The 24329-nt window shown below is 36.3% G+C and overlaps 1 protein-coding gene across 6 annotated transcripts in view; it reads right to left on the bottom strand.

Annotated features, from left to right (window-relative positions):
* Positions 1-24084, bottom strand: part of CNOT2 (CCR4-NOT transcription complex subunit 2) — a 123275-nt gene extending 99191 nt beyond the window's left edge. For 3 of the 6 annotated variants that reach the window (XM_004752441.3, XM_045073084.1, XM_013056058.2), the window contains exon 1: positions 23963-24073. In XM_004752441.3, coding sequence (XP_004752498.1) covers positions 23963-23967 — 5 coding nt within the window. In that variant the 5' untranslated portion in view covers positions 23968-24073. Of the gene's footprint in view, positions 1-23962 lie in introns of all 6 variants that reach the window. The other 3 variants (XM_045073083.1, XM_045073081.1, XM_004752442.3) reach the window with 2 other exon arrangements.
* Positions 24085-24329: the final 245 nt, after the last annotated feature.

The following is a 24329-nucleotide window of genomic DNA, read 5'->3' as shown; positions in this document are numbered from 1 at the left end:
TATACTAAGTTATTAGAAGACAAAAATCACATGATCTTCTTCATGTGCAGAAAAATTATTTGAAAAAAGCCAACAGTCTTTCATGATAGTAACATCAACAAACTAAAAATAGAAAGGAACTTCCTCAAACTGATAAAGGGTATCTAGGAAAAAACTACAGTAAGTCTGTCTACTCTTGCTACTTCTATTCAACGTTGTACTTACTGAATGTTCTAGCTGGAATAACTGGGCAAGATAATGAAATAAAAAACACACAGATCAGAAAGGAAGAAGTAAAACTATCACTGTTTCCAGATGGTATGATCTTGTATATAAAAAAACACTAAAAAAGTTACTTAAAAACCTTAAATTTTATGCAAGTTTAGTAATAGTTTAAATTCTAGTACCAATTTTATAATAGTTTAATAAGAGTTCAGCAAAGATGCGCCTGGGTGGCTCAGTGGGTTGAAGCCTCTGCCTTCGGCTCGGGTTGTAATCCTGGGATAGAGGGGTTGTAATCCTGGGATACCCGGCATCCAGCTCTCGGCTCAGCAGGGAGCTTGCTTCCTCCTCTCTGCCTGCCTCTCTGCCTACTTGGGATCTCTCTCTCTGTCAAGTAAATAAAATCTTAAAAAAAGATTTAAAAAAAAAGAGAGAGTTCAGCAAAGTTGCAGGGTACAAATGTGCAAAAAAAATTGCATTTCTATATACTAACAATAGGCAACCAAAAAATGAAATTAAGAAAACTCAGGCCACCTGGCTAGTTCAGTGGAGCATACTACTCTTGATCTTGGGGTCTTAATTCAAGACCCATGTTGGGCCTAGAGCTTACTTTAAAATAAGAAAAAAAAGAGAGAGAGAGTGAAAAGAATTCCATTTTTGAAGCATCAAAGAGAAAGGAATACTTAAGTTACAAGTTTAACCAAAAAACTACAAAATTAATATTCTGAAAACTACAAAACACTACTAAAAGAAATTAGAAGATGAACTATATAAATGGGAAGACACTCTGTTCACAGATCTAAAGGCAGGCAGTACTCCCCAAACTGAGGTACTGATTCAACACAAACACTACCAAAGTTCCACCTGGCTTCTCTGAATGGACAAATTAATCCTTAAATTCACAATGAAATGGAAGGGACTCAGACTAATAACTATCTTAATAAAGAACAGCAAAGCTGGAGTCGTCACACTTACTGGTCTGAAAATTTCACATTGTAATCAAGACATACTGGCATAACAATAAACATACAGATCAACAAAAGAGAATCGAGGGTCTAAGGGGAAAAGAGAAAAAAAAAAACAAAAACAAAGGAATGTATCTTCACAACCTTAGGTTAGGCAGTGCCTTCTTCCACACAACAGCAAAGACAAAATAGTAAGCTGAATGTTATCAAAACTATAAAAATTTAAAAATCAAATATCCAGGGTCCGCTGGGTGGCTAAGTCAGTTAAGCGTCTACCTTCAGCTCTGGTCATGATTCCCAGAGTCTTATCAAGCCCCACACTGGGCTCCCTGTTCAGTGGCAAGTCTGCTTCTCCCTCTCTCACTGCCCTTTCCCACCCAGCTCATGCTCTCTTGCTCTCTCTCAAACAAAATTAAAGGGAAAAAAAAAGGCATATCCAATTAGGAATCTGTATGTAGAATATACAAGAACTCTTAAAACTCATTAATAAAAAGATAAACTAAAAATAGATACAGGATCTGGATCTGACTAGATAGTTCTCCAAAGAAGATATACAAGTGACTAAATATGTACACTCAAAAATACTAATGTCGGGGCACGTGGGTGGCTCAGTGGGTTAAAGCCTCTGCCTTCTGCCTTTTTTTTTCCCCCCAGTTCTGGGTATTTTATTAGAAGAAAACAAAACCACTAATTTGAAGAGGATATGAGCCCATATGTTCATTGCAGCATTATTTACAATAGCCAAAATATTGAAGCAGCCCAAGTGTCCATTAATAGATGGAGAAAGATGTGGTATAGGTTATACAAATGCATGTTACTCAGATATTTTTTTAAAAAAATGAAATCTTGTCATTTTTGACAACAGTGATGAACCTAGAGGGTATTATGCCAAGTAAAATAAGTCAAAGACTAATAGCTTATGGTTTCACTTACACTAGAATCTAGAAAAAACCAACCAAATAAACCAGAAACCAACTCATAGGAAACAAAAGTGTTGTTTAGTAGTTGGGGGAACAGTTGGGGAGTGGGTGAAACAGGTGAAGGGGATTAAGAATGGTCATTAAACAGGTCATGATTCCGGGGGTTCTAGGATTGAGACCCGGATCAGGCTCTCTGTTCAGTGGGAAGCCTGCTTCCCCCTCTGTCTCTCCCTGCCTCTCTGCCTACTTGTGACCTCTGTCTATCAAATAAATAAATAAATCTTTTAAAAAAATATTAATGTCACTAATCAGGATAATACAAATGAAAACCACAAAGAGATTATACACAGCAGCATGGCTATAATAAAAATAATACATAATAAAAAAGATAAAACAGTAACAAGAGTTGGCCAGGATCAGGCACCTGGGTGGCTCAGTGGGTTAAGCCACTGCCTTCGGCTCAGGTCATGATCTCAGGGTCCTGGGATCGAGCCCCACATGTAGAGAGCCCACTTCCCTCTCACTCTCTCTGCCTGCCTCTCTGCCTACTTGTGATCTCTGTCAAATAAATAAATAAAATCTTTAAAAAAAAAAAAAAAAAGAGTTGGCCAGGATCTGGAGAAATTAAAACTCTCATATTCTGCTTGCAAGATGTAAAACAGTAGGGCTACTCTGGACAACAGTGGGCAATTCAAGAGGTTTAATAATATTACTACATGACCAAACAATTCCACTATGTATATAAGCAAGGGAAATGTAATGAACACTCATACAGAAATGTTCTCAGCAGCATATTCAAAATAACCAAAGTGTACAGAAAAAACAAATGTCCATCAAGTGATAAATGCATAAGTAAAATGTGGTATATCCACACAATGGAATATTCTTCAGCAATAAAAGGAATAAAATACACATAAATGCTTCCATTTGTACAATCTTTGAAAACATTATGCCAAGTGAAAGATGCCAGTCATGAGTATTCCATTTACATAAAATGTTCAGGACAGGCAAATGTATAGAGACAGAAAGCAGATCTATGGTTGCTTAAGGGTGGGTCAGGGTGGGGGTTGGAAGGAAATAGAGAGGGCCTGCTAAAGTGTATAAGATTTCTTTCTGGGGTGAAAAAAATGTTCTAAAATAAACTGTGGTAATGGTTGTAAGACTTTGTGAATAAACTAAGAACCACTGAATTTGACATCTTAGACACGTGAGTTAATACGTGGTATGTGAATGATAAGAAAACTGCTCTAATCAGGAGTGTCAATCAATACAATCTACCATATTAATAGGCAAAAAAACCAAGTTACCGTATTAACTGACACAGAAAAATTATTTGGCAAAATTCAACATTCATTCATCACGAAAACTTTCTGTGAACCAGGAATAAAATAGAATTTCCTTAATTTGACGAACTTGCATCTATCATTATACTTAACGGTTAAAGACTGAATTCTTTCATGTTTTAAGACTGCAAATTAGGGAAGGATGACCTAGGTAGTGTGGTAATGCAAGAAAAGAGAAACAAAAGGCATAGATTATAAAGACAAACAAATCTTCCCTACTTGAAGATGATATGGATTGCCTGAGTAACATTACAGAAAAATCTACCAAAAAAGTTCCTACTATATGAGCTTTGCAAGGTCACAAAAAAGATCACCATGTGAAGAAAAAAAAAATCCCATTTCCGTATCTAGTAACAGTTAGTATAGCTCCAAATAATTTTTCCAAAATGTGATATTTAAGTATAAATAAGATACATAGTTGTAAATCTAACAAAATATTTTCAGGATCTGTATACTAAAAACAAATTCACTGACAAGTAAAATCAAAGAACTAAATAAATGGGGAGATATATATACCAGGTCTAAGGTTTGGAAAACCCAATATAATTAAAAATGTCAACTTTTCCCAAACTTATTGATCAATTATTACAATGCCAATCAAAATCCCCATCAGATTTTTTTTATAGTGAGAAACATTTCCACTAGTCATTAGGGAAATCCAAATTAAAACCACAAGACCAAACTCAGTATAACAGCTATATTCACAAAAACACAGTAACAAGTGTTGGAGAGAAGTGGAAAAACTAGGTACCTCATACCTTGCAGGTGGGAATGTAACATTATTCTAGGTGGATACACAGGCAAGATACTAAGTAAAAAATAAGGCAGGCAGAGTACCTGCCCTCATGGATTTTCATCTAACAAATAATAAACACCAATGATTTCTGATAGTGACAGTGATAAATGCTAGGCCAGACAGAGAGTAATATGCTACTACAGTGAAGAATAGCAAAGGTATAGTACCAGATAAAAGTAATCAGACATGACCTTTCTGAGATTACAACCGCTATGTCAGTGGAAGGATGAGATGATAATTTCCATTATATATTTATATATATAAAGGGCTCACATGTTCAACAAGGACTCAAAACTATTTTTCTCCTATTTATGATTTTATTAGATAAAATGGGTTTTCTATCTTTATTAAACCCATGTAACTACCAATAAGGGATTCTAATCTCCAGAAGATGGTTGTGGTTACCATAAATTGATAGGTCTTTTATGAAAAGCCAAAAACAGTACTTTTAATTAGCCTGTTCAGTCTCAAAGCAAATAAAAATTTTTCATTAGGTTTGCATTTCTGAAATACTGAAATAACAAATGTATCCCAATTTTCAATGACCCCTTGAATCCTAAGGCACACAGGATTAAAAACTCCAAGTCCAAATCAGAATGTTTCCAGTCTATCCTAATGCCTAAAAACTGAATGCTAGTTTTTAAGGTTCTTATTTTAACATTTTTTTATATCTTCAAAAGCACAATTTATTATCTATCCCACATTATCACTTACAATTTAATCCCTATTGTATTTTTTCCTACTAAATTCTATCTTATCCTCTACATTATATATTTTCAGACTGAGCTACCCTTCCTCTAATAACTGTTTCATCTAATAGCTTTTTCTAATGAATGTGTGCTTACAGAAGCATGTTTGATTTAGCCAGTTATCAATAAGACAGAAAGTCAACTAAACTTAAACCATAAAATTTAAGAAAAAATGTAACATACTGGCAAACAGTAAAATTCTGTAGTGAAAAAAAACTACCAAAAAATACCCTTCAAAATTCAGTACCCCTGTTCTAAATTTTTTTTTAAGTTTTTATTTACATAATCTCTACACCCAACTTGGGACTCGAACTCACAACCCCAAGATCAAAGTCACATGTTTTCCAACTGAGTTCGTCAGGCACCCGTCCTTATTCTAAATTTGCTATATATACCAAACACAATCACAAAGCCCACTACTATACCCCCAACATTTTAATTTTTTCTTCCCAAAGGTCAAATCTTTTGATAAAAGCATAATCAGAAGTCACTTAAACCATATCAACATTTACAGCTTTAATAACCTTTTAATTATTTAGGTAAGTTAGAAACTATCTTCTGGTCACAAAAAGATTTAATATGCTAAAAAACACATTAAGTCACCTCTGCTCCAAAGCCAAATAAAAAGTTTAGTTCATTCAACAAATACACATTTATATAATACTTAAATACCCAGCAATAGCATTAAGTGGGGGGATTAAAAAGCAAAACGCATTAATTTCAAAAGCCCACCAACAGTGAGGCATGTACTAGATACCTAGTAGGTATTAAATTAAAATTTGCTGAATGAACAAATGGTATGTAAAAAACTACTACAAAAGCCTGACTCAAATATATGTTAGTTTCCTGGTTCCTTTCTCCCCATTAGTATTTTGCTCTTTGAAATAATTATCTGCCAATAATGAAGAGCTAGAATTACCGCTATTTTTTCCATCTTTTTAATTTCACTAAGCCTTCAACCTGTGAAAAAAAAGTTTATGAATTCTCTTTTATCATTTTAATTAGCAAAAACCTACAATTTTGTGACCTAAAAGTAAACTAATCAAGACCTAAAAGTAATCGATTTCACTAGATAAAACTGCTAGTAAGCATAAACATGTGTTTCTTCAAACCATTAATGAATACTAATAAAAAATCTAAAACTGCAACTCTATGGGTAGACACAATTTTGTTAGTAGATAAAAAGCAGACACTAAACACCTCTGTCCAAAAATCATCACTAAATTACATTACTATTTTTACAAAAGGCCTAATACATGTTTTACATAGAATGTTTACACACAATTTAATACATCAACAACTATTATTACCTTCATCTTAGAAAAGAGGAAACTAAGCTTAAAAAAAGTTAATTAACTTGCCTTATGAGGTATAGGGTGGCAAAACAAAAAGGATTCATGCAAAGGTCATTCAGCCTAAATCTTGAATATCTTTTACTATTAAATCATTCCATTACATAATGTATACACAACTTAAGTCTAGCAACATGTATACACAATCTAGAAGAGATTTTAGCATCCTCATAATAGAAAAAGAAATGCAGCAAAATTGTGGAGGGAGAGGTATTACTGTGCTAAATATGCATTCATTCAACAAAGTTGTAGTCACCTGTTAGAATACCACAAAATACTAACCAAAAGAAATGAACGATTGATACATGAAACAACACTGAATTAAAAATGTCACATTGAGCAAAAGATGTCAGACACAAAAGAAAGCATACTGTACAATTCCATTTGTTCAAACCTCTAAAAAAGTAAACTCCCATCTATAGAGACAAAAAGCAGATTGGTGGGTGCCTATGACCACAAATAAGGACTGCCTGGGCAGTAAACTTTGGATATGATGAGAATGTTTTCATTTGGATTGTGGTGATGGTTACGGGTATATACATTTGTCAAAACTCATTCTAAGGGACACTTAAACGGGCGTCTTGTATTATATGTATGTAGTTGACTTATAAATAAGAATGGTAATAAAGTGCTTTAAAAAAATGGTACTCGTTCCTATAGATATCAAACTGAACATAGGTTCTGCCCTAAGAGATTTGTAATAGGAGATATATGTATTTTTAAAACTTCTTAGAATATTTAAGAAACATATTAAATTGCTTTAAAAAAAAACAGTATAATAAATGTTTGACAGAAATCAGTAGTAGTGGTAATAGCAGCATTAACTTGTTGTTCTTAATTGTCCTATCCTCTTGCCACAAGACTTAATTCCGCCATCTAAATTTCCTTCCTAAGTTGCTGTTTTTCTGGAAGGAAAATTAAAATCATATATGAACTTTCAAATGTTATATATTTTTATAATCTGATTGCATAACATCTTGCTTCCTAACCGAAGAGCTAATTCTATAGATATAAGGATTTTTCTTAAGTAAACAAAGCACTCTTACAATTAATTCAAAGCCACAGATAAATTTGGAACTTCTGGCATTATAAAGAAAACAGTGTAGTGATTTTCAAACTATGGGCTCCAACACCGGGCCATGGAATCAATACAGTGTATTAAAACTAGCATGTTTAAAAACACGTTTTATAATGTAATAGAAGGTATCTGAATATATTTTGCACTAAGAGAACGGTTTTCTGAGCCTTTTAGTCCCCACACATGCATGGGGACACTCACCCTGGATCCACACTATAAATCCTGGTTTGGCTTTGGCCAGTGTGGGGGGAGGGGTTATTGTAGAAAGCCTCTAGAAGTATGCGAGGCAAGAATGACCGTGTAATAAAACAGCCATAAACTTTGAAGTCAAAGACCTAAGTTCATATCTTGGTTCTGCCATTCATTAGCTATTAAGACTTTGAAAAAATTAACTACAAGCTACCCTACAGAACCTTTATTAACTAAAAAATGGAAATAATTCAACCAACTATGTAACAATTGTGCAGTGTATATATAAGATTATTTTACTCAGAGTTAAAACCAAAGTTCTTTTAATGGCTTATAAAATCTTTCCTAACTTGCCTCTGGCTTCCTACCTTTTCTGTACCAACCTGCCATCCTCCCCGCTTCCCACCACATTCCAGTCACATAGGCTTCCTCACAATTTTTCAATCATAAGTCATCAAATCATTAGACATCCTTTCTCAGGGCATTTGTTCTGGGGTTTTGTTCCTTCCTGGAACCATTCTCCTGGATATGCAGAGGACTGTTCCTTCACCACAGGCTCACTCAATCACCTTCTAAGGAGAGGACTTCCAAGACCAATTTAAATCTGCATCCCATACATATTTCATACTCCCCTGGTCTCTTTTTCTCCATACCCCTACCATCCTCTGACACAGTATGTGTTATTTTTTATGTTACTTATTTTATTTGTTCATTTTATTATATTCTCTCAGAACAGTGCCTGGCACACAACAGGAGTCAAATAAATTATTTGCCAAATGAATAAATAAAAGAAATGAACAACATACAGAAAATATCTAATACAATACGTGTTACTTTGTCTAACGCCCACTATCAAACCACTAGCTCTTTTCAAATTCACATCTGGGTATCAAACTGAAGCCCTCCAGACAACGTAAGCTTAAGAAAATAGTAAAAATACAACCTTATTTTGGCATTTAATGTAACAGCTGCATTTTTACTGTTAATTAGCAAATTAAATTAGGGAAAAATCTCTTAAACTTTTACATCATTAGTTTATTCAGTGTAAACCATTTTTGTGCAGAATTTTGGTATTGAACCTCTATATGTTAACCTCACTCCAGATCTGTGTGGTATTGAATATGATTTGCTTTTCCCCCAGGATATATAAAATGATGCTTAGGAGAGGACCAGAGTTGGCATTATAACACTTTATTATTTTATTCTTAGTATTATTATTGAGAATGAAAGATATGAACAGAAAACATGTCAAACACAAATTGTACAATAAAAAAGATCCACTCTTCGAAAAGCAAAACAAAAAACCTACCAATTTTTAATATTCTAAGTTTATACCTTCAAATTTTAGGACTTTTTTTTTTTTACACAACCGTACTCCGCCTCATTAACAATAAAGTGAAAAAGACAATTCATTCACACATAGCTGGTGAGAATGTAAATTGGCAAAGCCTTGCTGTAAGAAAAAAGGTAAACACTAAAAGCTTTAGAAAATAACCTTTCATACATTCAACAATTATTTGTCAGGCCCTACATAAGGTTTCAAATACACATTAGTGAACAGAACTGACTCAATCCTTACTCATGATCTAGTGGTAGAATGAGAGACAAAATTGTTAAAAGTAATGACTATACAATAAATGTTACAGGAAAAGAAGCTTATTTATGAAAGGGCAGATGAGGAATGCTATAGGCTGTGCTGTTATTACATAGACTATCACTCACTGCTAACAATCCTAGGAGGTTAAGTATCAATATTAAGCCTCTTTTATAGAAGACATTAAGCTTGAAAAGTTATTTGACTAAAAACTCAGCAATTACTTAATAAGCACTGGAGTTACCTCCAATACTTTAAAATAATAATTACACTTATAGAAGTTTTTTTTTTTTTTAAGTTGGCATCCCTTGTGGAGACCAATAAGGTGCCTGAACTCAGGACCCTGAGATCAAGACCTGAGCTGAGATCAAGAGTCAGACGCCTAACCAGCTGAGACACCCAAGTGTCTCTAGAAACACTTTCTAAAGAAATATTCAAATGCGCAAATAAGAATGCAGGTACAAAAATATTCACCACAATATCATTTATAAAAATGAAACATCAAAATAAAATTAGATGTTCAATAATAATTAAGTCAGTTATGTTCTGCCCATTAGGAGTCGTGTTTTGGATAAATACTGAATGACACTGGAAAATGCTTATGATCTAAGGGTGTTTGTTTTTAAAGATACAGGTTGCAGGGGCGCCTGGGTGGCTCAGTGGGTTAAAGGTCATGATCCCAGGGTCCTGGGATTCAGCCCAGCATCAGGCTCTCTGCTCCGCAAGGAGCCTGCTTCCTCCTCTCTCTGACTGCCTCTCTGCTTACTTGTGATTTCTCTCTGTCGAATAAATAAATAAAATCTTAAAAAAAAAAAAAAAGATACAGGTTGCAAATCACTAAGTACAGCTCAATTTCTCTATTACAAAAATGGGAACAGTGGTTGTTTCTGGATGTTCTCCCTTTCTTTTTAAACTTTCTAGCAGTTTTTGGATATTCCACATTACCCTGTGTTACTTTAGTAATCAAGGAGAAATATAAGAGACCACAGTGCTGTACACACACACAGACACACACACAATACAATAATGTCTGCCCAGGTTAACAGTTTTCTACTATGCAAAACTGCCAACTAATTTTTACTTTCTTCTTTTTCTCATCTTTATTTTCCACTTTTCTATAAGTATTTGCTTTTATTACTTCTTACCAGACTCCTTTAGCATAACCTCACATTTTATTTGCGTCATATAAAAATGTAAAACTAGAAAATACTAGTATTTAATTTCCTCAGTATACTATAACAACATGTATCTATATTCAAGAATCCAAAGTGGTAAAATAGTAAGTTACAAGGAAATCATTTCTATTACAAGTTTTCTCTTTTAAAAAAATTCAACTTCTCAATACATTAATGTGAGTAATTTTAGAAATCAAAAGAATTTAGCTGTTCTTTTTCTGAGCCAATTAATAAGTCAGAAATAAAGATAAACGGTTTTTGAAGTAGTGTTAAAACTGAATCTAATTTTGTAAAATCAAAACCTGGGGCACCTGGGTAGCTCAGTTTGGTTATATGGCTGCCTTCAGCTCAGTCATGATCTCAGGGTCCTAGGATCAAGCCCCATGTAGGACTCCTGTTCAGAGGGAGTCTGTCTCTTCCTCTCCCTCTGCCTCTGCCTCTCCCTGCAGCTTGTGCGCGCTCTCTCACACTCGCTCTCTCTCTCTCAAATAAGTAAAATCTTAAAAAAAAAAATTACCTTTGCCATGTCTTAAAATTTCAGCACACTACCGCCCCAAGGCTCGCATATACAATTAAAAATAAAAGCCCTCTGGGGCGCCTGCGTGGCTCAGTGGGTTAAAGCCTCTGCCTTCGGCTCAGATCATGATCCCAGAGTCCTGGGATCAAGCCCCGCATCCGGCTCCCTGCTAAACTTCCCTTCCTCTCTCTCTGACTGCCCTCTGCCCACCTGTGATCTCTATCAAATAAATAAATAAAAATCTTTTAAAAATTTTTTAAAAAGTTAAAAAAAATAAAAGTTCTCTAACCATACAATTTAGACTGTAAACTATTCTGGGGAAAAAAATGAATTCTCTAGCTACTCTAGTCAATTCCAATTTTACAAGGGTGACAGTAAAAGCAAAGCCTTTCCCTTCAATGAACAATCAGTTTCCAAATTTCATTACTCTCTGATTCACTTTCTTTACTCTGCTACTGCAACTACTTAGTACTGCTTTCCTTATATGGTATTCAATACTTCAAAGGACTCAGCACCCAAGAGAGCTTACAGATTTAAGGGACGAAGGAAAAAAAAAATTAAGAAGTTATTCATACATATTACATAAACAAAGAATATACAACAGTTTCAAACTACTACATTGATACTCTCAAAGTGCTAATTGTAAATTATAAATGAATTTCACTTGTAGGGAAAACAGGCATGAAGTTCACAAAAATATGTCTGACTAGGGGTGCCTGGGTGGCTCAGTGGGCTAAAGCCTCTGCCTTCAGCTCAGGTCATGATCCCAGGGTCCTGGAATCAAGCCCTGCTTCGGGCTCTCTGCTGGGCAGGGAGCCTGCTTCTTCCTCTCTCTCTGCCTATTTGTGATCACTTGTGATCTCTGTCTGTCAAATAAATAAATAAAATCCTTAAGAAAAAAAAAAAAAGTCTGACTAACAATAATAAAGAGAAAGCACACCAATACAGTTACAAACAAAGGGAATAACCCAAAGAACATTTACCATCTTTCAACCTTAATGAAGAGGAAATGAAGATGAGGTAAACTTCCTGCCATATTTACTTACAGAAGGAAAGAATCAGGACTTCAGCATGCAAAAGTATCCAAGTATTAACCAGCCTACTACGATGAACTCCCCACACTCCCTCCTCCGAAAAGTCCAATAAGCCAATTACTTAACTGCACACAAATAAAGGGAAAACCCAGTGGACACAGCAGTACCACAAGGTAAAATAAAATGAAAGAATGAACACACAACTTAAAACTACTAGTTGTATCACAATCATTAATAACCAGGAATCATTACCATTAACACTTTCACACTGCCTTACAATTAAGCAAATGCTCTTGCTTTCATTATCTCAATTCTCATCAGGAACATTAAAAGATATAAATGACTAAAACGCTCTGCAATAGTAATTGATTTGCCCAAACACATAGCTGATAAATTCCTGGAACCCAGACTAGAACCCATTTGTTGAATCCAAGTGTGGTAGTCTTCCCAAAACAATGTATTATCTCTCTGTTTAAGATAAGCATATACTCAAAGGTAAATAAACAACCTGAGTTTCTCAACTTTCAAAAAATAAATAATAATTCTATGCTAATTTTTCCCTCTGAACTTCCTCCAATATTCTGGAATATTTACTCTGCATAAAGGAAAAGTGACACTGGGGCACCTGGGTGGCTCAGTGGGTTAAAGCCTCTGCCTTTGGCTCAGGTCAGGATCCCAGGGTACTGGGGTTGAGCCCCACATTGGGCTCCCTGCTCAGCAGGGAGCCTGCTTTCCTTCCTCTCTCTCTGCCTGCCTCTCTGCCTACTACTTGTGATCCCTGTCAAATAAATAAATAAAATCTTTTTAAAAAAAGGAAAAGTGACATAAACCCACACTGCTACAAATCTATTGTCAGATAGTCTACATGCTCCTAAGAAGATATTTTATTCATTTTAAGGATTTGGAAACTGAGGCAAAGAAAAGAAACTTGCTATAGACAGCTCGACATAACTCAGGCTTTAAGTGGTAAACACCTTAACTAAGGTTCTCTCCATTAGGTTTACCCATTTACCAAAGTAATTACTAAATGCCTATTATACCATACACCCTACCAAGAGCTTCAGAGAGAGCAACATATTTATTCAAAGAACCACCAAAGTACTTAACACAATGTGATCTAAAGAAAATTTCTGGTAGGAAAAACGTGTAGATTCTTTTTTTTAAAAGACTGATTTATTTATTTGGCAGAAGAGATCACAAGTAGGTAGAGAAACTGGCAGAGAGAGAAGGAAGCAGGCTCTCCGGGGAGCAAAGAGCCCGACTCGGGCTTGATCCCAGGACCCTGAGATCATGACCTAAGCCGAAGGCAGAGGCTTTAACCCACTGAGACACCCAAGGGCCCCCAAAATGTGTAGATTCTTAAGAGCAAAACTGCATTCTCCTTGTTTACATTTATAAATCTGACACAAAAAAGAGCATATTGCACTGTGAAAAACTGTGGCTAATTCTCTTTTGCTTCAGAATCTCATCTTTAAGTAGCAATCCCACTCTAAAAACAAAACAAAAACCCGACTCGAGCCTTTATTCCTTACATCAAATCTATTTATCCACATTTTTCAAATGAGAAAACTGAAGTTTAGGGAGAATAAGTCGGAGAGTTAATTAAAAGTGGTAGAATGGTTATTCCCATTCAGACTAGCTAGTACCAGAGAATTTAATGACATCATGTACAATCGCAGCACAATTTAATAACTCTCTTTAACAGGAGTCATAATCAGTTCCATCTTATTCAGCCAAAAATAAACTAAATAGACAATTGGGTAACTTGGGCAGCTGCAAGTCATAACGGTAAATTCATTAACTTCTGCTATGAAAACTGGCATATAATACATACTATCAAAGTATTAGTTTGCTCAAACTGCATTCTTATGGAATCAAGTCTGTTTAAAAACATACATTTGAGGTTTTCAGTTTTGTTGTTTTTTTTTCATTTTGGAATTAACAAATAATGCCGATAACCTAAAATAAGTGTGTAACTGTTATATAGTATTCTGAATAACATACACAGATGCACATATCTAAACACTATAAAATAAGCACCTGTAGTAACATAAATACAGGTTTCTCCACCATCTAAAAGTAAAGCATTCCTATGAAACCTTAAAGAGAAGCAATTACCATTAATTTGTATGGAAAATTTTTTGAGCATTCCCAAAGTCCCCCAAAATTTTTCTCTGGCTTTGCTGATATCTTAGGACACTTGTTGCTAACAAATGCACAAAATAAATCAAGATAAAGCACAGGTGCCTCCAGACACAGTTCAAAGCTATGGCAGCTTGATACTCAGATGCTGAGTTGGTTCCCGGAGAAGCACCCCTCTTGTTCACTCCAAATGTGCACTGAAGAGACTCACTATAAAACACTAAACACTACTTTCATTTCTCCTTCTTCTCATAAAGCAAAAGTTCTCTTCTTTTGGTTAGGGAAAACAGATAATAATGTAAATATTTCATAAAAACAAAGTGGCACAATGGGAACTTTTGAAAAGGAGGGAACACCTGTATAGGTTGGCATCATTTTCTATGAAGAATCTATCACTAACTCATATTGCTGGGGTTATTATCATTTATCTAAGTAATGTTAAATCTCATGCCTGCAAATAATGTCAAATAACATTTAAATTTTGCCTGCCCTAAAACGTATGTAACAAATCTCATCCATTGATGTAAAACTTCTAACTACCAGTATTGGCGTAAACATTTCTCTGGAAGATAGAAACTTAAAAGTTTCAGTCATACAGTTCTTAATAAATAACTTCTGCAGTATGAATAAAAAACACTCAATTTTTCTAACGAAGAAAATATATTCCTTCAAGAATTCCACACCATCAAGCTCATGATTTTAATTATAATGTGACTGTGGAATCCAAAAATCCCCCCCCACAAGCATAAATCTGATTATCACTAGCATTTAGTTAAAAAAAAATCCATTAATTATTCCTCATCATGTAAAGAAAGCGTCCCACATTATGGCAAGTTCATTCCTTCAGACAACTTCTCATTAACGTCCCAGAACTCCATTAAGAACTATAGCAGATTACTTTGCAATTCTCCAAATCCTACACACTCTCCCAGGCTCGGTTTATCTACAATGCTGATCATGTGCCCTCCACCACCTAGTGAACTCCTAATCACCCTTTAGAGCCCAATTCAACTATCTCCTCCTTGAAAACTCATTAACTACCTCAAACAAGGTTGCTCTACTCTAACATGTATCCACAGCATGCACCACAAAAAGTGAACCTCAAGAATTATTCAGTCGCACCTTTAAAAGTGCATGGCAGTGTACTGAACTGTACAAAGAGATATAATTAAACATGAAAATTATTACTAATTAATTTCTAAGGAAAATCTACTATGAACAGCTTTGCAAAACCCAAAACTCTTGAAGCATAATTCTATGCCAACATAAAAAGTTTAAAATCTACTCTTTCAAAATTTTCCACTAATGCAGGAAGATTCCCAATTCCACCTGATAAAGCAAACATCATGCCTCTTAGTAAAAAAATAATCCCTGCTGCCTATAGCTGTCTGTAAAAGTTACTGTAAATTACTGGATCCAACACAGTATTTTCAACAGCTGAAAGACACAAACTGTCTTATCTTTTTTCCTTTAGAATTTACCACTATTTATGCCAAAAGCACTAAGTAACTGCTGATGAAATTTCTTGTTACCATATGCAAAATTTGACCCCCTCTCAGGGCCCTCTGTTCTTCCTGTCTGGGAAACCATTCCCCCAGACTTTTGCATGGCTTTCTCTTTTTTTCAGTTTCTGCCCAAATGCTACCTCCAGAGAAAGGCTTTCCCTCACCACTCTACTTAAAATGGTTTCCTTCTTTTATCCGTGATCAACTGCCATACCCTTAACCCTCTTTATTCTCTTCATCACAATTACTATCTGAAATTATTTACTTGTTTATTTTGTCTCCCTAAGATGTAAGCTCCATGAAGGCAGAGACTTGTCTTGTTCACCATCACATACACCCAGCACTACAGCAATGTCTAGAAGAGCATAAACACTCAAATTATTAAAGAATTTATGTGAAAATACTTATAATGCTAACATTGAATCACTTGAGTCTGAAATTTAAACTTAAACAATTTCTACCCAAATGTTACTCAAAAACAAGTAAATCCTATGAATTCTTTATCTACGAAGAGACGAAACAGCCTTCACTTTCTAAAACCACAGAATTTCAGGGTGGAAATGACCTTAGCGATCAAGTCCAGTGGTTTTCAAACTATGCTCCGGAACACCTAAAAAGCAGAGTCAAATTCCCTGAAGCACTAGACTACAACTGTTTAATACATACACATCTATTTTAGGATGTGTGATATACACACACACAGAATCCAGAAGTACATCTCACATCAAATTTAAACACTTTGGAGGCTGCTCATTGCTGCCAGGTTAAATAGTTCTGCCATGCATCTCAAAGTCTAGCTTGACAGGTCTATGAATTCATCCACAATTTCTCATAAGTGGGCACAGATTAGAATGGTTATAGCTTTACTTTTTTTCTAATCTAAGGCCAAACATGCTCACTCAAATTATAAAAACTAGCATTTAGTTAAAAAAAAAATCCATTAATTATTCCTCATCATGTAAAGAAAGCGTCCCACATTATGGCAAGGGAAAACAGATAATAATGCACTATTTTGTACACTAGTAAATCAAGGCAAAGCTCAAGGCATATCTGCTCCACAATTATTGTCCTTTCAAAATAACTGTGCAGTAAGTTTATAAAATGTTGCATCGATGTGATATAATATTACTATCTATTCCTATATAACAAAATATAATTTATTTAAAGTTCTGACATTTCTTGACAGTTTACAATATTTTAAAATGTGAACTGTTGTATTTTAACAAAGTCAAGCTTGAAGCAAAAAATTTCCTCCCACCTCTCTTTCAAAAGTCTGTATTAATTATCCTGAATCAGCAAGATGACCAATTAAAAAAAAAAAAAACCTTCCACTTATACCTATTTAATCTGATAAATCAGGATAGAGTGGTATTAGTGTAGCATTAAACTGAGAAATATATTAGATGCTGAGTCCAGTCTAAGAATAAAATGGTTTTTATAATTCCCAATTACTAATGTTATTTATGTATTTTTTAAAGATTTATTTATGTATTTATTTGTCAGAGAGAGCGTGCACCCAAGCGTGAGCCCACATGCCAGCACAGGTGAGCGCAAGCAGAGGAGCAGCAGGCAGGAGGAGAAGCAGGCTACTCACTCAGGACTCTATCCCATGACCCAGGGATCAAGACCTAAAGTAATGGCAGACACTTAACCAAATGAGCCACCCAGGCATCCCACCAATTCCTAATTTCAGTAAAAGTCAAAGCAGCTTGCTTGTTCTATCTCCACGTTAATGTTAACATACAGACTTATTTAAAAAGTAACCATCAAGATGACAACCATGTATAGTTGAGATACTGGGGGCACCTGGCTAGCTCAATTGAAAGAACATGCAACTAACTCTTGATCTCTAGGTTGTGAGTTCGAGTCCCATTTGGGTGTAGAGATTATTTTACATATATAAACAAACAAACTTCAAATGGAAAATAATGCATATGAAAGTGCTTTGCAACCTATAAACTATTTTTTAAAATATTAAGTAGTAAAATTAAGCCAAAAGGAAATCAGGTCTTTTGAATGACATTAATTATTGAATACTGTTATGATACCACCCTCTAAAAACTCTTACAACAGAAAATTAAATATAAAAATTATATGAATAAGCATAATTTACAATATAAAAAGGAACACAAGAACACATTCCTGCCAAATATGACACAAAACCAAATGTTCTTCTCCCAAGCACACTGTATTACATAATCAATCATTACATTTTGTCAAGATGCTGACACAAAATGGAGTTCTGTTTCAATATCCAAACATATAAATGGTAAGACGGCATATCGGTATATTTAAAAAAAAAAAAAAATCAAGTCTACCCATTGTTACCTAAATTGCCAGGACACATAATTTTCTCTTGTTTATCATTCCTTGGCTGAGTAAAAAAATTACTAAGTGTGGCACTCATCTACTTTCATGTAAGGAAAGACATTTCAACTCAGTAAAAGCAGAGAAAGGACTGGTGTCCTGAGTACTGGATCCAATTACCTTTTTTTCCCCCAATTACATTTTTATTTTTATTTTTTTAAGACTTTATTTCAGAGAACAGAACGAGAATACATAAGCGGGGTGGGGAGGAGGCAAAGGGAGAGGGAGAAGCAGACTCCCTGCTGAGTGGGAGCCCAACGTGAGGCTCAATCTCTGTCTGGACCCTGAGATCATGACCTGAGCCAAAGGCAGACGCTTAACCAACTGAGCCAACCAGGAGCCCCTCAAATTATCTTTTTAAAAAAAATACCCTCTCTGTATCTTTATTTTTCAATTATTAAAAAGTCTCTGACAAATATATAAGCAAATGAAGCGTTTAAAAGATTTCTAAAAACTTAAGTGAAATATTAGCCTCTCCACTAAATGCAATTCAGTGAGTGTTATTTAATTTCTACCTCTCAAAAAATGGGACTCAAAATTGGTGCACAATCTCTAATTCAAACCTTTAAAGGCCAGATGGTTCTCAGAATTGAAATTCTTCAGGTTTTAAAAAGACAAAATAGTGTATATATCATTTATAACCTAATAAATTCCGGAGTGGCCTCGAAAGTACCAATAATCAAATACATTAATACTTCTCCAGCAGAAAGCTGGAAAATTAGATAAACCAATGAAGCCTATGGTCAGGTTTACTAATTTCAGTTGGAATTAGCCACCATGCTTGCAAATAAAAAAAAAACATCACTTTCAGGGCTTTTTAGATTTTAAACTACCAATAAAGATACATTAAGTCATCCCTACCTAGTTTTCATAAGGATAATGGTATTTGAACTGGAGAACTCCTAGGCACTCAATCATTATAAGTAAAAATGTGAAAACGAAACAATCTAACTTCAAAAGCGGAAATCTAATAGGAGCTCATGGTTAAGCAATGACAAATATATGTTACTGTGTAATAAACCCATTGTAAATTGAAATTATCATTATACTGAAAATGCATTTAATATTCCTAACCTACTGAAGACCATTCCTTAGCATACCTACATTAAATGTGCTCAACTGGACAAAAGGCCGCAACTGGACAAAATGCCACAAAGCATCTTTTATAATAAAGTACAGAAAATCTCATGTAATTTATTGAATATTACACTGAAAGTGTAAAACAGAATGATTATGGGTGTACTGGTTGTTTACCCTTGCGCCAGGCTGGCTGAGAGCTCTGAGTGGCTGCCTCTGTCCAGTATCAGAAGAGAATCAGAAGATACTGTCTAGTATCAGAAGAGCACACTGCTAGCCCCAGGGGTGGGTGGGAATCAAAATCTGAAGTATAGTTTCTACTCCTTCAGTAGTTTTGAGCCATTCTGAAACATCATAATGTCAAAAAAAAAATCATCAAGTTAACCATCCTAAGTCTGGGACTGTCTGTACTAAATATCTCCTTCAACCAGTGACCTTAGCCATACAAAATACTGCAATACAGACTTAAACACTCTGCCAGAGGCACTTTATTACTAATATCCTTCCCTTTCCTACACTTACTCTACATACAATTCTCTAAGAAGATGGTTATCTAGTTTCCCCTAGGTAGTTAATTAGATACAAATCTGTAAAAAAAAAATTCAAGGAAGCAAAAGAATACAAGGTGGACCTTCCTCCCATCCCCTTCTCCAGTCTGTTCAGCTCTCTGAAAGCATAGAATCAAAAGATGATATGGCACAGTTCAGTTTACCACATATTTATTGATAACCTACTGAATCCTATGCACTACAGAAGATAACAGAAATGTAAACATAAAAAAACAAAGTCCTACCTTTTAGGTAGGAAGGTACTTACAGTCCACTGGATGTTATTATGGTAGATATAGTGGACAGTAAATTACAATACAGCAAGACACGTTTAATTATCGAGGTTTGAAGACTAAAGGCAGTACAACAGAAGGATTTGGGGATTTAGGAAAGATTTCACTTAAAAAGTGACACCAGAGGGGCATCTGGGTAGCTCAGTGGGCTAAAGCCTCTGCCTTTGGCTCAGGTCATGGTCCCAGAGTCCTGGGATCCAGCCCCGAGCCCCGCATCCCCGCATTGGGCTCTCTGCTCAGCAGGGAGCCTGCTTCTCCCTCTCTCTCTGCCTGCCTCTCTGCCTACTTGTGATCTTTGTCAAATAAATAAATAAAATCTTTAAAAAGTGACACCAGAGTAAAGTTCTGAAGAATAAGAAGTTTGTCAAACAACAAAGAAGTGACAGTAAAAGTACTCCCACCCACCCACACAAAAACAGATGCATGAAAGCAAAAAAAAAAAAAAAAAAGGAAAAATTTCAAGGTGGCAAATATGTCCAAAATATCTAGCTAAATATAACTAGACTTAGACCCCAAGTAAGCCTATACAAAATATTTAAGAGTATCCAGAAATGGGAAATTTTTTTCTCCTATATAACTTATATTTCCATATTATATAAGCTATGAAATGTTACCAAAAACAAACACTATAAACCGTTTTATTATTTCGTAATGCAGCATACCCCCAAATGATATGCCAAGAGATGTGCATCTGCATCTCAGAGAACAAGCTGTTAGAAAAACATAATAGGGAATTCTTTTTCCAGGTCATCCCTAAAGTATAGACAAAATAAATAAATGAACGAGCCATATCAGCATGGCCCGTCATAGAGAGGAGTTTTAAGAATTAAAAATAAAGGACGCCAAACAGAATAACTAAAGCAAGAGGAAATATATATACATAGTATTTAAGCTGAAGATGAAAAGACTCCATGAACAAAACCAGGATCAAGATTTTAATTTTAAAACCTAAAAACACTAATGTCTATTCTATTTCTTTTCAAAGACAGGCTTTCTGTAACAGACATCAATTTACAGCTCTTTGAAAATATCTAATGAAAGTCACAATGTTAAGTATCACAGGTAGAAATTATCCGTAGTAAAGCAGAATGATCACCTATATCATCAATCAGAATGATTCTTATAACACAGCGCTAGATCCCTTGATAGTGTATGTACATACACTGGATGTAATTATATTCAAAAATTACAGTGCAACTCAGACTGACTCTCTGTCTGTAAAACTGCCCTACCTGGTACCCTGGTTTTCTTTTGCTTCTTTGTATTACAAAATCTACTGGAGGACTAGGTAACAAACAAAATCTTACTTAGTAGTATCTTTTCCTAAGACTGTATCACTATTTGCATAAGCTGTCCTCACTGCCTATTAAGTAACCACATGGAAATAAAGATATAATAATAGAACAAAATTTGTACAGCTAAAAATTTCAGCCTAATTTAAAAATACTATTTATCACTGCTTTTAAAAGAGCAAAAAAAACCCTTATTTTTATTAGTCTATTAATGTCTACTTGTTATTTTATAAATATAAAAGTGAAGCATGATCTACTTTTCTATAGTGTCAGAAAATCTCATGAAGCAAATCTGTCACTGAACAGGGCAAAATTATAACTTCCCATGGGTTGTGAAAAATTCTCTAAGAGTCTTTTAAGATACAAGTACCTTCAATACCATTACCTACCAGAGATAAGAACCAAAACAACTAGGTTAGAAGCACTTCTACTCATATATCTGAAGTACTTATTTTCTTATGAACAAAAAGAGATATCAGGTTAAAACTAAGTATCTCTGAAAAATCAAAAAGTAAATTAAACATTGAAAATCATTAAGTAACAATACAGATAATTAGATCTCTTGAGGAGGAATATCATTTTGTGTTTTATCTTCAAGACCAAGTACCTCTCAAACGAAGAGATATAAATACACTCTAACATTTTGCCCCAATTTTTCCACAACATAAATTTACTTTAAAACCGAAGTATTACAGGAACTGAAAAAATTTTAAAGGCCGTATCTGTTGCCTGGTTAAGCATACAGGCAATTCTCATTCCCCAAGAGTATCAGATTAGGTTACAGATATCTCTATACAGTATACTTGGAATAAAAGGGTTCTGCTTAAGATAATCTATTTTTACTGACACATTAATTAGGATGCAAAAAATGGGAAAGTTTCTCAATTCCTGTCTACAAAGTATGCACAGAAGTCACTGCAATTCACTGTCTTTAGAAAAGGAGAAAAGTACCTTTTTAAAAGTAAATGAGACAAAGTCAAGAAAGTGGAACAGTTTTGTTTTATAGTTACTTTTCCTTTAGATTTATTATCAGAAAAGAACTACAAACTAAAGAGGAGTTCAACATACAAAGCTTACTGAAGATCCTGGTCTAAGCAATATTTCAATGAAAATATCTGAATGTAGACCTCTAACCATTTCAATGTAGACATTTTAACCATTTCAGTCCAGTGCAATTCTCAATCAACCCTTTTTAATCCGGGATAAAGTTATCTTCCAAAATTGCAAAAGATATGTGCTCAATGATATTTAAGAAATAACTGCTGTCAAATATACTAAGTATTCCCAAACAACTCAACTTAAACCCATTATGTAAATAGATACTTTGAAATTTCTATCCAATAAATACTTTATTTCCACTAATGTTATTTCAAAAGGCGAATCAAAAGCTATACTTAACGATTCTTGAAGTCTAGAAATTCCTAATATCAAGCATGACAGGAAATGTGTTAACTTTGAACGGAATTAAGTATAGCCTCCCTCGTGAACAGATTTTAACTCCATACTCTCCACCATTTCTCCAAGAACGTAAAGATTGGTATTAATGTACTTAATTGTTAGAATAGGTCCAGAAGATTAAGAAAGAAGTAAGATTCTTTGACCAAAAGTTCTATGAAAATGAAACAGAATGTGTTGCATTCGGTCTTCTGGATGTTTAAAAGTGAAGGAAGGCCTCTCCTAGGATGCAAAGGAAGTTGATGTTTAGGTTCCTTCCGAGAGGGTGGTACCCGTATGTAAGACTTTTGTGGTGGAAATACCATACCTACAGGGCCAGGAATAAATGCAAATTCTAAAACACTGGAAGAGCTTTTATAAAAGAAACCTAGAATCCTCATTCGCCGAGGACTAACAGTTAACAAGAGTCAGATGCTCTCTCTCCCAGCTGGACTACAGCCTCAACTAAAAACTAGGAAGGCCTCCTTCAACCCCACTCATTTCTTCCGTGAAACTTTTAAGTTAGACCCAAGACAGCACAAGGTGGAGAGGCCCCGGCGGAAGTAGAAAGCTAGGACTAGCAACTTCACAAACAGAAGCGTCTCGGGTTCCTCCGCCGCCCCAGGACTATCCCGTCTCAGTCTCTATCTCTCCTCGCAAGCTTCACCCTCCGGGTGCGGTGGCAGAGAAAGCATTATACAGTTGCACTCCTCCTCTTTCTACCAACCATACTCTTTGGTATCCTAGGGCCTGGGGGCTCCTGAGGCCCGTTAGCCAGTCCCGTGTCCGTCTCCCCCAACCCCATCTATTACACACACACACACACACACACACACACACAAACACGCACAAGTTGCAGGTGATGTGGGTGTACTGAGAAAATGTGAACAGCCAGAGACCGCGGAAGCTGCTGGGAACGCGGCAGCCCGTCTAAAGCGGACCCGGGCTCCTCGGCCACCGCTGCTGCCGCCTTCTCTTCTTCCCCAGGAAGCAGCGCGGCGGTGGCGGCTCCTCCGCGCTGGCGGGAGCCGGGCGGAGCGGAGTCTAGGAGAAGCCTCCGCTCCCGCGAAAGGGACCAGGCCTAGGATCCAGGGCTGCCGCTGCAGCCACCCAAGTACAGCGACGCTTTACGTCCCGTCCACCACCCTCCTCATACACACCCCCTCCCTCCTCCACCGCCGCCACCCCCCCTCCCCGCCCGCTCCGCTCTCCCTCTCTCGATTGGAGCCGAGACAAAAGCAACGGGAAGCGGCGGGCCAGGACGCTGCCCGCGGACCCCGAGCGCGGCCGGGCCGGCCCCGAGGCATTCCCCAGCCTTGAGGGGGCCCCGAATCCGCCGCCCCCGCCGCGCGCCCCGCTGCCAGACTTCCGAAAATTTGCCAAAAACTCACCGCATGAATTTTCTTGTCCCGCGGATCCAAGATGGCGACGTATCCACCGCGGAGGCTGCTGGGAGCAAGACCTTTACCCTCTGACCCCCGCCGTGACCCCCGTCGTTCCGGCTTCACTCAAGGCGGCGGCGGAAGGTGGGAACAGCGATTGCCTACCGGACAGGGTTGGGGGTGGGCAGATCGCTTCCCGCGCGTTCAACAAGGGGTGTGGAGAGGCACTTCACTCCCTCACCTTTTCTCCGCGGCTTCCAGCCTGTCTCCCACCGATTCGCTGGGAGGCGCGCAGCCTCTTCGCAGCCGTTGTAACGATCAGGGCCCCTACGGCCGCTACAGTCCGCCTGGGGCCGGGTTGCTCTGCACTGAGCAC

This window comes from Mustela putorius, unplaced genomic scaffold (assembly GCF_011764305.1).
Source record: "Mustela putorius furo isolate JIRA1106 unplaced genomic scaffold, ASM1176430v1.1 tig00537227_pilon_pilon_pilon, whole genome shotgun sequence".
Classification (NCBI taxonomy): Eukaryota; Metazoa; Chordata; class Mammalia; order Carnivora; family Mustelidae; genus Mustela; species Mustela putorius.
Note: the sequence above shows the minus strand (reverse complement) of the source record. Positions and strands in the feature narration are given on the sequence as shown.